The sequence below is a fragment of the Belonocnema kinseyi genome, chromosome 6 (assembly GCF_010883055.1).
Source record: "Belonocnema kinseyi isolate 2016_QV_RU_SX_M_011 chromosome 6, B_treatae_v1, whole genome shotgun sequence".
Classification (NCBI taxonomy): Eukaryota; Metazoa; Arthropoda; class Insecta; order Hymenoptera; family Cynipidae; genus Belonocnema; species Belonocnema kinseyi.
The window spans coordinates 139,560,832-139,577,342 of NC_046662.1; the positions used below are offsets into that span (position 1 = coordinate 139,560,832).

At 36.4% G+C, this 16,511-nt stretch overlaps 1 protein-coding gene across 7 annotated transcripts in view; it reads right to left on the bottom strand.

Annotated features, from left to right (window-relative positions):
- LOC117174095 overlaps positions 1-16,511 on the bottom strand; it is a 298,870-nt gene that overhangs the window by 165,577 nt on the left and 116,782 nt on the right. For all 7 annotated transcript variants that reach the window (XM_033362825.1, XM_033362821.1, XM_033362819.1 and 4 more), the window contains 2 exons: positions 7,863-8,186; positions 617-876 (listed from right to left, as the gene is read on the bottom strand). In XM_033362825.1, coding sequence (XP_033218716.1) covers positions 617-876; positions 7,863-8,186 — 584 coding nt within the window. The remainder of the gene's footprint in view (positions 1-616; positions 877-7,862; positions 8,187-16,511) is intronic.

Below are 16,511 nucleotides of genomic sequence, written 5' to 3' on the forward strand. Positions count from 1 at the left end.
AGATTCTAGACTGCAGAAGCATGTTTTTCACAGGCAGAAACTTTTAGTTAAACCATCATCTATCAGGAATTTTCAAATCAAATTAATAAGAAAAACAGGATGCCATGCGTAGCTCTCCATATAAAATTTCACCTATATACGTGCATCTTTTGTGAATTTACCAAACGTCTTATCTGTTAGGAAGCAATAAGTCATCCTTGTTTTTCTCATTATACTTGACACATGCACGTGATAACCTTGAACCTGTTTACATGAATTTGGCTACAGACTATTGCGTAATCGTGACGTCATCAACATCCTTCGAGAAAGATCTCAAAGCTTAGCAGGGACACGAACCCTTTTTTCCAGAAAATTTAGCGCGAACACGAACCACTACAGGTTGAAGCTTCTCGATGCCGGTAAGGTAGGAATCGTGGTCCAGAACCCGCCCTGTACATCTACTGAGGATCTAGAGAAAATGTGTGGTTTGATGATAGTTTTTAAGTGTTAGTTGTATGAAAATTCTGTAGAAAATGGAAGTGTAAGCAATTCAATTTTTAAGGTCAGCAGGCAGAAGAATAATTATTTATCTATTTCATCATTAAATAATCCTGATTTCAAAACGAGAGATACTTACTATGTCTATTATAAGTTTGTTGCCATGGTCGCTCCTGAGAAACGATAGATTCAGATGGAGAAACTCCAGTTATAATGGGTCTAACTGGGAAATCTGGTGGCATCTTATTTGACGATGAAGAACTGGATGTGAGTGATGTTTCAACGGGATAAGGATGATCTAGCCTATCCAGTTGAGGTGGCGAAGACATGGCTAAATTGTCGAAATCTGGGGGCAATGGCGCCATGTCTGAGATTCTTGGCGGCCCTCTGTTATTTATTCTGAAACAAAGACATAAACCACTAATAACTCAATATCTTTAAAACTCAAATTCTAAGACTCTTAATTTCACATTAAAATTTGAATTTTAATGAATATCGTTTAAACTTCGCTGTCTTCAGAATTAAAGACAAAAATCCACGTTGACAGCGAATATATTTTTAAGAACAACAAAAAATGAGGTACAGTAAAAAATAAAAATAAAAAATTGGGCGAATTTGGAACTTTATTTTTAAATTCAAACATTGCATAAGCTACATGCATTAGTGGATATCACTTTTGTATTTTAAGTACCCACTGTGTTTTGTTAAAAAATAAGCATCTCATTCATAACGTCTAGACGTATAGACTTTAGAGGCAGGTTTCAAACCTTTCAGAATTTCGAAAATACCCAAATTAATCAAATGGAATGTATAATTTTCGAAGTAGTTTCTTGTGTAAGAATACAAATCAGACTTCTATTTTTGTCATCCACGTAAGATTTTCTTACTTAATTTAGGTATAACGTGACCTTATAGCTGGTGGGAGGCCTGAAGGGTCTTATCTGGCTATAATCATTGAATGCGTGAACTAGAGGGTCTGCGTCACGAACTGTAATTGCTCTGAGGAACTGACGGACTCTAGTCTGTGGAACCGAAACCTAAATGGATGGATCATTGAGTCCTTTGGCCCCATTCAATTAACATAGGCGGACGGCGTCCATGGAAAGCTCTTAAAAAGGGTATGAATTTATTCGTCCCCTACTGACGGAATTAATTAGGGCAAGGGTTACCCTAAAACACGTTTCATCGGCATTTCCAATCTTTCCCATCGTTTCCCATCTTTCATTCCCAATCCTAGTAAGAAAAACTACATTGCCGCTAAAGATTTCCGGCCAATTTGTTTAATGCCGTTCATTCTAAAGAATCTAGAGAAGTTGGTCTTGAGGTGTGTCAGGCCAGATGGTAAGCTGGTTATGAAGCATTCGGATAAACTTGAGCATCACCCAACTATAATCTTTTCGAATAATAGATCTTAAATTGTCGGTATGCTGGTCCAAAAAATCTCTTTATTAATAGACGTTTCGCCCTTCGACGGAGGGCCTCTTCAATGAAACACAACTATGTACATAGCCTAAACACAGTGAATAAAGTCATCGTCAATCCCATTGTACTAAAACAACCCTTTTTTGCAAATTCGTTTTGAATTGGTCTCAGTTCGAACTTCCAAAGTTACCTTTTGAAATAGCGCGCTGAGTTCCTACGTCAACCCTAGCGGACCGAGTGAACGGAAAGGACACTTAATATCATATCCTTACAGTATCCACATAGTATCCCTTTCGTATCATGCAACAAAAACTCAACAAAAAAATAACAGCAAGATGGGCATTTAACTTGTTGCAGTTCATAGACATTATCCTTCGTTAACGAAGAATTCAGACTGGGTGTTAGCGCTATACAGTGAAAATTTGAGAAACAAGGCTGCGGCGCAAGTGGTAACATACTACTGAGGCGATTATGTATGCACTTAAATTCACCTTCACCAGAAGTTAATGATATTTTTTGGAAATTTTAACTCTTCAAGAATACTATTGTGATTACTCGATGGCATTTTAATGAAAAATTTAATGCTGAATCTGAATTGCAACAAGTTATATTCCCATCTTGCTGGTTTTTTTTAGTTTTTGTTGCATGATACGGAAGGGATACTATGTGGATACTATAAGTATACGCTGTAGAGTTTCCTTTCCGTTCACTCGGTCTGCTAGGGAAATCGTTTCAATTTAGAAATAATGTAACTGTATTCTATTCAGATTTTTGAGTTTGTTTAAAACTTTTTTTAGCACGGAGTTCCAAAACAATCTTTCAAAATTGCGCACTAAGTTCGCACGTCAATTCGTTTCAACCTCGAAATTATTAACTTAGTGCCCTAAATCACGTCGCCCGCCGATATGCTGACGTACAGAATTCAAATCAGCATCGGCGCAATTGTCTAGTCAACCTCGAACTTTGTTATCCTTTTTCTAATAAACGCAAACTCCAACAACTTTAAAATCTGTTTGCCTAGCCTTCCTCGCCTCGCACGCATGTCGCTATATTTTCGGTAGGCCTCGCATTGCAAGCCTCTGCCTCTGCGGCTAACACCTAATACTTATCTACTATTTGCAATATTTACAGTCTTCTTAAACTTACTTCCTCTCCTATTTACAATCTTTCCTTCTCCATCCATCTTCCTCCTTCCTTCTCTTCTTCTCAATCTTATCCAACACGACCTTCACCAATGCTACTGCCCTTTTGCCCACCCCCTTTCATGCAACAATACATCCATGCTTATCCCACTCCTTTCCACCTCTTCACACTCCTCCAACCAGGGCTCAACTTTTGCATCCCCCTTCCCGCACAATTCGTACATTCTCTTCTATCTAGAAAGCCAGAACCTATTAAAATCCTCCATGCAACTGCATCTCATTCTCGCTATAAATTCCTAACCTCCTTGCTCTCCTTTCGCACACAAATATTGCGCCCTCTCCGTTAACATAATCCCCATATAGATCCCGTTACACTATTGCTCTCTTATTCGCCCCTCTCCTTCTTCTTTCTCTTGCTCCATGTCATTCTTTTGAACCTACTCATATACCTTCCTTGTGCATCCTACTCATATCATGCATCTGCAGTCCATTCGTTCTAAAATTGCTTTCCCTTTCTACCTCCATCTTCGCACCCCCACGTCTGTTCTCCTTCTCGCACCAACACGCCCTAAAAGGCTCACTTCCCCACTCTTCCAAAAATTTCTCCTTATATTTACACGCTCGACTAGCCGTTATAATCCCTTAACTGGCTTTTTCTGTCCGTAAAACAAGACACTCATCAGTAACCAATCAAACAATTTCATTATCCTTACAAAATCATCTGCGAACAACCTCTTCTCCAGCCCCCACACCTGCCTCATCACCACATTTGCCCCTTTCACCCTCTCTTTTATATGACTATCCACTCCCCCATTCCTCCGAAACAAGAAGCACAGTACACAAACTTTTTCACCTCCTGTACCGCTTTTCCCTTAAACTACCACTCCCCTTCCTTATCTCTCCCACGTCCTTTCTAAACACCATAACCTTCAGCTTTTCCACATTTAACTCTAACCTATTTTTATCTAAGGATCTTGTCAACCTTTTCATCATCTCCTTTAAAGACTCTTCTCTCTTTGCTAGCAGCAATATGTCATCTACATATGCGAGTGACCATTTCCTGACTCCTCCTGCCACTCCGGCCTCTAGCTTACTTTCCATATCCGCGATTAAAATTCCAGAAAGCGTTGGGCTAAGCAGGAACCCTTGCCTCAACCCCCTATCCATCCAGAAACCCTCAGAGATTCCCTCCCCTCCTCTCACCATATCTATCGTCTCCTCATATACCTCCCGTACCGTCTCGATCAGGCCTCTATCCACTCCTCTCTTTTCCATTGCCTCCCACAATCTCACCCTATCCACAGAAGGGAACGTGTCTTTTAGATCTACAAAAAACGCGTACACTTTGGAGACCCGCCTGCGTCTGCGGCAACATTCCTTTCCCCTCAACATCCTTCCGCAGCCTATTTGCGAACACCATCGCGTAAATTTTGTACATAGCATTCATTAGCGTAATTTCTCTATAATTTTCCTGCCTCTCCCTAAACCCTGTTTTATACAGTGATACGATTAACCCCTCCCTCCACCCTCTTGGGAATCCCGACCTCCTCCATACTTTTTCCACTACGCCCATCAGCCTATTTCTTTCAGTTTTCTCTTCATTATTTATATTCTCTATCCCACCACGACTTCACCATTCCTTTCTTCTTCTTAAATACCTTCTTTTGCACACACCATTTCACATTCTCTTTCAGAACCTCCCACATCTCGTCCATCGACTTCCCCTCAAATATTACGTTGTATAACTGCTCCTGGTACTTCTCTATCGCCTTTCTTGTCCATGACACCCTCTCCCCTAACGACACATCTTCCCCACCCTGCCTTCCGCCACCCTCCCTCTTTCTCCACAAACTTGATGGCAAATGTTCTGATTCCACCCTCCCTTCCACTGCGAATTTCTTTATCTCCTCCCACCCTTGTATATTCATGAACACATAGTCTATCACCGATACCCCCATCTTACTCACATATGAGTATTCCCCCTTTTCGTCCTACGTTACCATACCATTTGCCACCGCCCAGCCTCTGTCCTCCATCCAGTCTCTTGAAACCTCTCCTAGTAAGTCTTCTACCTTTTCCTTAACCCATTTCGTCCCATCCTTCTTGTAGACAGTCAGAAACTTATATGTTACCCCTCCTATCTTAACTCCCCTCATTAGTGGGCCCTTCCCCTCTCCCTTCCCATGAACTTCTTCCTCTAATCTATCCCTAACCCCTGTTGTAATTCTCCCACTAGCCCTTTCTTTCCACTTTACTCTGACCTCCTCCTGTGGCCTCCACCTATACCCCCTTGGCAACTTTGGCTCTACTCTATCGCATTTATTTCTCTGTCCACGTCTCTACCAGTCCTGCACTTCCTTCAACACCTCCTTCCCTGTGTCCCATACCCAAATTTTCTCATTCATTTTTATATTCCGATACTCTACCTTCGCCACTCTATCTTCATTCCTCTCCTTCCTAGCCCTGACATTTAGCATTCTCTGTACATCCCTTTCCTTCCTCTTCAAATCTCCATCGATAAAAAGCTTCTTTTCCTTTATCCTATTTTTGTTACGCATCACCCCAAATTTTTCTTCCCAGCTCTCCAATTTCAATGCCGCCACTTCATTCTCCTCTCTCCCGCCATTCTAACTTTTCCTACCTTGCCTTTAACCCATCCTATGCTCTGTAGCAGCCCTTCCACCCCCTCCCCTTCTTCCCCGCTCTTTAGTTCAATCCTCTTATTACAATATTATTTCTCCTATCTGCCTTCTCTCTATCCCCAGCTCCATTGCCCTTATCATTTCCCCCTGTCAACTACTTTAATTTCCGACCTGCCCTCCACCTTCCCAAGCCTTTTTTCCACCCTTTCGTTACACACCCTTATCTATTCTTGCATCTACTTCATTTTACTTTTTTTCCTTCCTTGCCGACACCACCTCCCTCTGCAATCCTTCTACTTTCCCCCTCAGCTTTTTTACTCATTTTCCCATCTCTTATCTATTACCCTCAGATCCTCCCTCATACTTTCTATCTGCTCCATAACCCCCCTTACGTGCTCCCTCAACCCACAACCTCGCCTATTAGCACCCCGAGAGCCTCCTTCTCCGCCTGCCACACCATTTTTAAGGGGGGGGGGGGTGACCTACGTATTCGTACAATTTTTTTAAAGGGTCTCTAGTGATATCTAAGAAAAGATATCTAGACAAAAAAACTGAATAAACTTTTTAATTAATTGAGAAAAGAATAAGAAAAGCTGATGAAAAATGACATATTTAAATTGAATAACGGCTGAAGGGACTGCAAGTGGACGGCTGCAAAAAAAGTTGACCTTCGTTCGGACCTGTCATTGTACACCATATTTTCTGAGTCCATCCTAATATATATGTGACCGTCCGCGAAAAACGGGATCTAATGCGGAAAAAATCGATTTTTATTTTCTTACGACAATCGATAGTTTTTAAGTTACTCTTTCAATTCCAATAATCAGAATTCGAAGTTCATTACTCTTCTTGTCATTAAGCTACAAACATAGGCATAATAAGCGTTCGCGGAGACGAAACGCGAGGCGATGCTTTGACATTTAATTTTAAAAAGTTTGTGCACTAATGCGGGGAAGAACAAAGACCGAGAATGCAGCGTGAAGTTGATACATTATTGAGCGCGAAGTGAAAGAATCAAAAGTTCCGCACTCTAGACGCGCTTAAACTTGCAAGAAACAAGAATGTGCTCGCGCGACGTGCAGATTGTTTTTCACCTAAGAGTTTAACAAATTGCTCATTCCTTTTCATGATTTTCTTATTTTTCAAGAATGAAATAGATTCCATGTCGCGATTTTAATACACAACCTCTCTTTCCTCTCGCATTCTAATTCCATTCTAATTCTCTATTTCCACAAACCATCATATAATCTATTGTATATACAAAGATAAAAATGTTAAAAAATGCTCAAATTATAATAAAATAACAATTATTATAGTAAAGTATAGCAAAATATAATACTTTACAATTGCCAAAATAAAGAAATATATTCTTTGATCCGAACTCTTGAAATGTAAACCAGTAACTTGTTTTAGAGAGAATTTCGACTGATGAGTAGTCATTTTAATATGAAATTGAGTTTAAACTTAACAATTACTAAAATTATTAAATACATGCGATAATTAGTCGACATTTTGTAAAAAATATAATAAGTCGCCCCGTTTCATATTTGTAAGCTAAAATGGAATCATACTTTTTAAATAAATAGGTTGATATGAAAACTCTCTCAAGGTACGTATAGGCCCCATCGAAAGTTAATATACTTACAAATTCAATATAATAGCTTGCGCGCATAAAGAATGCATCAATGTGCCTTATAAATTTTTAATCAATAAATATATTTTGGATTACATCGGAAACATATAAATTCAAAAAGCCGAAATGTAATTGATGACAAAAATATTCCTTTTCCTTTTACAGTTTCAATATGAATAAGTTGTTATTAATTTTAAAAGTATTTTCTTAAATAGGATCCTAAACATGCATTAGGGAATTTCTTAGGGATAATATGGATGAAAAGAAATTGGAGGATGCTTTCTTACTTTACTGGTATTACTTATAGGAGCACAAGTGTAAATCGTGGACATTATTGGATATTCTTGTCATTATTTCCATTGCAATCTAAAACATATTTATTTTTTCAAACAATATATTCTTTTTGGGGCTCCTTGGCATGGCTTAGGGGGCACCAACCAAGGAGAGCGCATCCGGGAAACCCCGGTTGCATCCCCATGCCTGTCCGCCACTGTCTTTTTGTAATTTAAGTTATATTTAATTACTATATAGAAATGAAATTGATACCTAGTAGGTCGTATGGGTTTCACTGTGTTAACGGCAACATTCACTTTTCCATTGAGAAGCTTCACTATGCCAGTAATGATGTCCTGAATATCGGGATTCGCTTGCCTCTGCCCTGAGCCGACAGTCTGAAGTACAGGTGGAGGAGCATGATCACTATAGATCCTGGGTATCTCTAGACGAGCCTGTCTGTCTATTGCCTGCAAATTCTGTACTCGTTGGTACCTGATTCCAGTCAGTATTTCGGGCTCCGACAAAAGATCTTCATTCTGCGAAGCCCTTAATTCTTCCCCCGACATGATATCGCTTTCATTTGAAACTAGAATCCTGTAAATCAATATTAACATTGTGTTAAAGATCCGTAAATGTAATTAGAAAGTACTCTTTATAATATTAAGAAAACTTGCTTCACTATTTACGATAAAGTTTTCGAAATCAATTTCTCATGTCTACTGTTCAAGGTGCCTAGACGTATATATTTTAGGAAGTTTCAAATTAGACTTTCAGGAATAGCACTTAATGTATTTGTTACGTAACTTTATTTTATGTACATTATGTGATTTATAATATTCAAATATCCAAATTCAAGAAACCAGGTGGATAATAAAATGAGCAACCGTATGTTCTTAGACAGTCCTAAACAGTTTTAATTTAAAACTTTTGATTTTGTTCAAAGTGAAAGAAAAAATATTAAGTTTGTTAAAATCAGTAGTTTTCGAAAAGCATTCAAACTTAAATAAATGGTTAAGCTTTCGAAACTGAAGACTTAAGCTCTCAAAACTTTCCGAACTTCAATCCAACATATTTTTTATTTGAAGTAGGCTTAGGCTTGTGTATTAAATCAGAGGTGATCGATATTGTGCAATTTACACAAAAGAACTGCGGATTCGTTAATGTTGCAGCTTAAGGGGGGGGGGGGGGGGGTGATCCGGAGGGCAAAAAAGCGTTTTTTTTAGCGATTTCTCCTGAAGCAACAGTAAAGGTAATTAATTTATATACTTCTGTACATTTTTAAGTGACATTTCAAGAAGATTTGGTGAAACTTTTGTGTAAATATATAAAAAATTGACCCGTTGCCAAGAGATCTTCGGAGACGCCTTCGAAAAAAGATGCTCTGCGGTGCACACGATAACTCGAGAATGGATTATATGAAATCAAAAAAATAAAAAGATTTCGATAAATAAGGTTTTGGCGGTTAAAAAACTAAAAAATCGATTTTTTGCCTACAAAATCCGCCATTTTGTATCTGTAAAATCGCAACAAAAAATCAATCGACAAGATCGTTGTGTTCTTGTGATATATCTTTCAAAAGTATATACCATATTTGGTGAAGATCGGTGCAATAGTTTTTGCGAGAGACTGTGCACCAACTTCAAAAATGTAGTTTTGAGAAAAACACGTTTAAAGCTGCCTCCGTCTAGTGTGCTCCGCTGGCGCGAGGGTGCGGTGACTTAAAGCTTTGTAACTTGGCAAGTTTCACTCCGATCGAGTTAAAATTGTAAAGGAATATTTTTGAGATGTTATACTACAAGAAAATGTATAAAAAAAACGATTTTTTTACCCTCCGGGTCATATCCCCCCTCCCTTAAATAAAAGTTGACATTCTTTAGAATTGAGACTCCCATATAAATCTTTTTGAAGGCTCTTTTTTGTTCGTTGATGTCCGATTAAGAAATACTATGGATAACCATACAAATGAATAATAACAAAAGTTTTATATAATTTTTAACCAATTACATTGATCGAAATACCTAACTTCTTAAAACAATTAATCAATTAATAACGTAATATTGCAAGGTATATATTATATAATTTTAGATAACTCCGCTCTTTTCAGTGCACGCGCAGTTGAAAAGTCAGATTTCCAAACATAACTTTAAAAACTGTCACATATCATATTCACTTCATTTCTTTCAAGCATGACTGATGTCTGCAATGTTAGTTTCTGTATTACATTTTTCCAAGCTTGATATTTTTAAATCAAGGTTATAAAGTCAAATAGAAACAGTTTTTTCCGTTTACAATTGAAACCCTGCAAACTTAAACATTTTTAAAGGACCTCACTTACTTCTAATGAAAAGGCAGCTTCCGCAAAATTGGCTCAAACCACAGGATAATATAGTTTAAAGCATCCTGAAAAAATCTCGATAGACACAAAGATTTACTAAGTTTTCAGGGGCTGCATTTCTATATAGACTAAATGGGATCTTTTATTACCAAAAAAACTTTAAAATTTTCAGAAATAGGCCTTGTACCCAGTAAAAAAAAGAGCTGCTATGGATTAGGGTGAATTAACATTTTTTTAATGCACGTGATTCCCGTTTTCTGATTCGTTTAAACGTATTTAGATGCATTTAGATGAATTAAGACAGCGCTAGTTGAATGCGTGTGAATTCATATAAATGCGTGGTCAAGGTCAATTCGAACAAAATTAATAAAAAGTGCTTGCGTCGAGACCTGAACCAGGGATCTCTCGTGTATTAGACCTTGTATTAGAGTGTATTGGAGTGTGTATTTTTTTCTCACTAATTTAAATGCATTAACCCACGTTGAAGCCTTTGCGTGCTGACGCAATGCAGTGAATTTGCTGACTTCAAACTTTTCCACCGCATTTGTACGTATAGACAGATTTAAAACTAAAACACCGTGATCTCTAATTTACATGTGTTGACACACTGGTCCAATGCGGGATTTGCGGTTTATCTCAGTCTTTTCAATTAAATTCGTATCAATGCTTTACTTTTTGCTGGGTAAGTAAAAACTTAACCTTTTTAGGATTAGAATTCGAAAATTTCGAAATGGAATTGTACAAATTTAAAAATTCCCACAATGGTGGACGGAATGAACGATGAGGGTATACTACAGTGTATCCTTATCGTATCCCTGTAGTATCCTTTCCGTATCATGCAACAAACATTTTTGAAACTAACAAGATGAACATTCAATTTATTGCAGCTCGTATTCTACGTTAAACTTGCCACGAGAAGGTCACGGAGTAATTGCCATACTTTTTTTTTGCAGCGTTAAAATTTTTGTAAATACATTACCTGTCATTAAGATTGGCTGAAGGCGACTTCAAGCGCATCTGCTTTCAGTAGCAGCATATTACTTACGCGACTAAAGATGCGCTTGAAGTAACCTTCAGCAGAAGTTATGACATTTTTGTAAATTTTTAACGCTTAAAACAAATTATTGAAATTACTTTGTGACCTTCGAACGGAAATTTTAACGTAGAATCCGAATTGCATTAGTTTAAATGTTTATCTTGCTATTATATTTAGTTTTGGTTTAATAATACGGAAAGTTTACGATAAGAGTACGCTGTAGGGTACACTCGTCATTTAATCCGTCCGCTAGGGCAAGAACGAATATGACATTAATTTTCAACCAGTGCGTGAGAGTTTTCCTCTAGAAGCAAAAATTTTCCTACCAAATGAGCTTTTTCGGCTATGAGATTACCCTTGATATTCAAATCATCTGAAAAACATCCTAAACATCATCTCTTGATATATTAAGGGGTGTTGAATACGAATCTAACCTCGGTTTTTGCCCAGAAGGCAGGGGCGTCGGAATGATTTTTTTCATGGGTGGGGTCACCGAAAATATATTCAAAAATATAAATTTAAGATAAATATTAGGTTTATTTTATTATTAGACTTAGTGATTTGATGGGTGGGCTCAAGCCTACCCAGCCCACACGGCTTCGACGCCCCTGCCAGAAGGTCAGGGTTGTCCCCTCAGATACTATAAATTTCCTCCTCGTGCTCAATTCTGGTAAAATATAAATATATTATGCTCTGAACTGTGTCCAGACGATATCAATAAAAAGGGAAATTTCATACCCGAGAAAGCTCATATTCTAGTAGAATTGTCGCGTCTAGGGAAAACACATGGCGTCCTGTCAAGGTTGGACATTTACGCGTATTTCTGGAGTTTGGTATGGTGCGTGGACATTTATGATGTTCGGAGGATATAAAAATAATATTAAGCCTTTAATTTTTTAATAAAGAGCAAGTAATTTATTTTGGAAGTATTTTTCATTGCAGGAACAAATACATAGAGAATAATTTTGCACGACTTCACAAATTTTAGTTTGTGACACGGCTAACCTCGATATAGTTTAACCCAAAAGTACTTGCACATCCAGTTTTTCTCTTGTGCGTGTTTCTGGGATTGTCCCCGCTTATTTTGAGTCAAGAAAGAAATAATCATAATACGCAGTTTTCATTGAAAAGCTTAACAAAATTTAACATGATATTTTTAAATAATTTTGATTTTAGTTCACTGACCATGTAAAGAACATATTCCATGAGATTATTGAGGTTACTGAGCTTCAAAGTAGAGAAAAATAGGTTTTTATTTCTGAAATTGAAGAAATAGAATTTTTACAAATTAAAAATAGAATTTTTCTCGAAAAGTATGCAAAATATGAATAACAGTTAATAATTCAAAATTGTTCAGCTTTCTGAAATTCATAAAAATGTACTATTTTTAAATTTTTGAAAACTATCATAAACGTGAAAATGAAAATTAATAGCCTATTTTCGGCTTAAATAATGTAAAAAAATTAGGAAGGTCGCTAAAGCGAAATTAACTTTTAATTATTTATTTCAACCACACATAGGTTATTTATATTCGCATTAATGCTGCTAATCGTTTCTGAAAGTTCCAGGGAACAATATTTATTATTTTGTACACAGCAACAATTTCATTTTTTTAATTAAAATTAATTTCAAATTCAAATTTAAAAAGTTTAAAATTATGCTTTTAAAAAAAATAAATTCATTGCACATTAAAATTCTACATAGTGGGACGATGTTCGTGGGGCTAAAGCGTAAGCTTTGGACCCATTCTGTCAGAATCTAAAATCATATGCATTCCATAATTTTCACTAATTTACTCATTTATTCTTACGATAAAATCGAGCAAGTTTTACTTTTTATAAATAAACAATTTTGACGATTTTAATAAAATTCAATTTTCAATTATAAATAATCATTATTTAATTTTTTTCAATTAGTGCTTTTATAATAGTTTGTATTCTTATCATTACTGCAAAAATTATTAAATAATCAAAAATAGTTTTATATGAAAAAATTAATAAAATTAACTTCTATTCTTTATTGTTATTTATTATTAATTAATGTTAATGTTCATTAATCAATAAATAATAATAAATTATTGCATATTGTGCGACACACATTATTATTGAAATCTCTGCTCCTTCCTTACGTATCCTTATGTTATTCTTATGTTATCCTTATGTTATTCCTTCTATTATCCTTATCCTATTCTAAAAAGATCATACATATCGAATATTGAAATATCTCGAAAAATGAAACGCAAAAATGTGAAGATTCGATTCCTTATTGGTGGAGTTGCAGTCAGGGAAGGCACGTGGCGTGTCAAACCGTGATCTAATAAATACATGGTCTAAGACCCTGTAGTAAGGGACGCGCCAATCGGGCAGCTGACTGCGGATTAGTCAATCGAGAAGAGAGACACTTGCGTTCCAAATCAAGATACTATACCAAATAAAAAGATTGTTTAAATATAAACAAAAAATTAATATTTTGAGTGATGTTTAAAATTGTGACAGATACGCGAAAACTGATAACATTTTCGCGATTTTATAAGGAGGGATGGATCTCAGACACACCAAACTAAAAAAAAAAACATTCAACATTTTAAAAAATCAATTTCTTTTTAACAGTTATGGAAATATAAAAACTAAGTAGATTTTAAGAGGTTTGAAAATAGATTTCATCTTCGACCAGCTCGAAATACCCAATAAAAATGACTTCCTAAAGGGGAATGGTACTCAGCCGCCTCGACCTAAACTAATAATAAAAAATTTTGAGTTATCTCGAAAATGATCAAAGAAACGTGAAAACTAAGTAGGTTCAAAGGTTTTTGCAGAGGGGGTTTATTTTCGACTAAGTCGAAGAAGCTCAATTAAAGGATTTTTTAAGTACCCCAAAAAATGTAAATTTTTGGTTATCTTAAAAACGGTGAGGGAGGAGTGGAAACCTACAACATATTAACAAGGGGGATGATTCTTGATCACTCCGATCTAAAGCAGGAAATAGATTTTATAAAATTAAAAAATCTTAAATATGATTTATTTCGAAAATGTTTATAGAATCGTGAAAACTAATTACATTATAGGGATTTTGCAGATGGGTATTCTCAAACAACTATAACCAATCTTTTACAAATTTTTGTTTAATTCAAAACAATAATAACATTTTTTAATTATATCACGAACGATCAGAGATACATGAACAACAAACAAATGTTAAGGAGTTTGCAAAGCAGGACCGTTTTCGACAAACTCAAAATATTCCAATAGATTGATTTAAAATTAAATTAATAATATGATTTTGATTTATCTTGAAAACTGCGAGCTACGCAAATACTTAAAAAATTAATACTAAATAAAAGTTTGTATTAATATTGAAGAAACATAACATATACTCAGATTTCCGGATAACGTTGAAATATACACGAAAAACGTAAAATTTTAGAGATTTTCTAGAAATATATAGATTCATTTAAATTGGAAATAATTGAATAGCGAGCTTGGATTAATTCGGATTGAATTTAATGTTTGTGCGAGAATTGAGGATTGAAAAGATTTTTTGGATGAGCCTCGGTTTCATCGGAGTATTCACATAGCACACTTCCCAAAAAAACCAGTTCTGTCCCAGGTTTGGACTTATACTTTTTCCGAAAAAACTGGGAGAGACCTGGTTTTTTCGAGAAGCTTCCTAATTATGTCAAGCACACAGTTTGTAAATGATTAAAAGGTGAGTTAAGATTCAAGTTAATATATACGCCTGAATTTGAAAGGAATGGAAGTAAGGTTTGGATTAGTTTCCAATGCACTCGGATAGAGTGAAAGTTTGTTTATGATTGGATTATGTTTCATTCGGTTTGCTTTGGGATTCATACTTATATCTCAATTTCAAAAAGTCCCATTCATTTAAGAGAACTGGAAGCAGGGGTTGAAAAATGGTTTCCAGATGCGTTTGTGTTGAAGTTGGCGCTGATACATGAATGAAGAAGGATTGATAAGTGAGCCTCGGATCCATTCGGATTGAATTTCGAGTTAAGACATGTGTTGAAATTAAAATTTAATTTAAGGTTGAAAGACAGATTAAAGAACGTTTAAGAGGATTGAAAAAATGCTTTAGATTATTTTTTATTAATATCAATCAGTTCAAACTGCCAAAAAATTCACAAATACTTAGAAAATATCTCAAATGATTAAAACGCGTGCATTCGAGCGCGCGATCGATCTCGTGTCTATAAATAAGGTCTCTCACAAAGTGGGACACATGTGCGCCACATTTGCGCCGCACATCATCCCCATCATGAATTGCAATGCATATAAATCGCACCTACGTACCCTTTACAAAATGCGTCGCATGTGTCTCGCACTACCCTGGCAGACCGAGTGAACGGCAAGTATACGCTGCAACATATCCATATAGCAGTCACATATTATCCCTTCGGTGTCATGCAAAAAAGAATCAAAAACAGCAAGATGGCCATTTGACTTGTTGCAACTAGGGTTCAATGTTAAATCTGCCTTTAAAATGTCACGGAGTAATTTTAAGTTTTTTTTTGCAGCCTTACACATTTTTTTAAATGTCATAACACCTACTGAAGGAGACGTTGATCACACCCATAGTCGCTTAAGTAGTATGGTGCTACTGAAGGAAAATGCACTTGAAGTCGCCTTCAGCCTATCTTAATGATACGTATTGTACTTTTTAAATTTCTTAACGTTACAAAAAAAAATATTGCAATTATTGCGTGACCTTGTCACGGAAAATTTAACGTAAAATCCGAATTACAATAAATTTAAGATTTATCGTACTGTTTTTTAGTTTTTGTTGCATTATACGGAAGAGATACTATGTGGATACTCTTAAGAGTACGCTCTAACGTATCCTTTCTATTCATCCGGTAAGAAGCCTTGCATTAGAAGGTATTGAAAAAAGTGAATCCCTAAGAATGCCTTTTCTGTCCTTCGTTTTTAAATCCAAATTCGGCAGCGAAAACCATAAAATTTCCAATCCATTTCAAAGCCGATCAGAGGTACCAGACGTAACCTCCAATAAAATAAAAACACAATTTTCTTTTGAAGCATTAGAAAGCGCTTATAGCATACACGTTAACTCTACAGTATGTCTACTGTGAGCACGCTGTCCGGTTAATAGTGAACGAAAATACCTGAATCGTATGAGTAAGTATACCCGTTAGAAAATCAGTCCGCGCGAAGAACGTTACAGGGAACGAGCAGCGGAAATACCCCCTCCTATCGAACTGAGTGGGGACCTCTAGCCAATCACGGCATAGCGCACTCAACTGTTACGGAGAACCAGTCCACGCAGAGCTGCCACATCGAGCCTGAAATTTACCCCCACCATACCGACCGTTTGGGAGCCGCAAAACAGAAGGTGCATAATTACCACTCTGACTTCGTGTGTAAGCCGAAAATGCACGATTCGATTTCGGTTCCCTGCTGTACGATGATTATCGAACTAAAAGCTTCGGAAGACTTCGGTGGTCTTCTATTTATATCTCGATCCCCATTTGAAAGAAATGGAAGAATTTGGCGAATTTCATGTTTCGCATGATTCT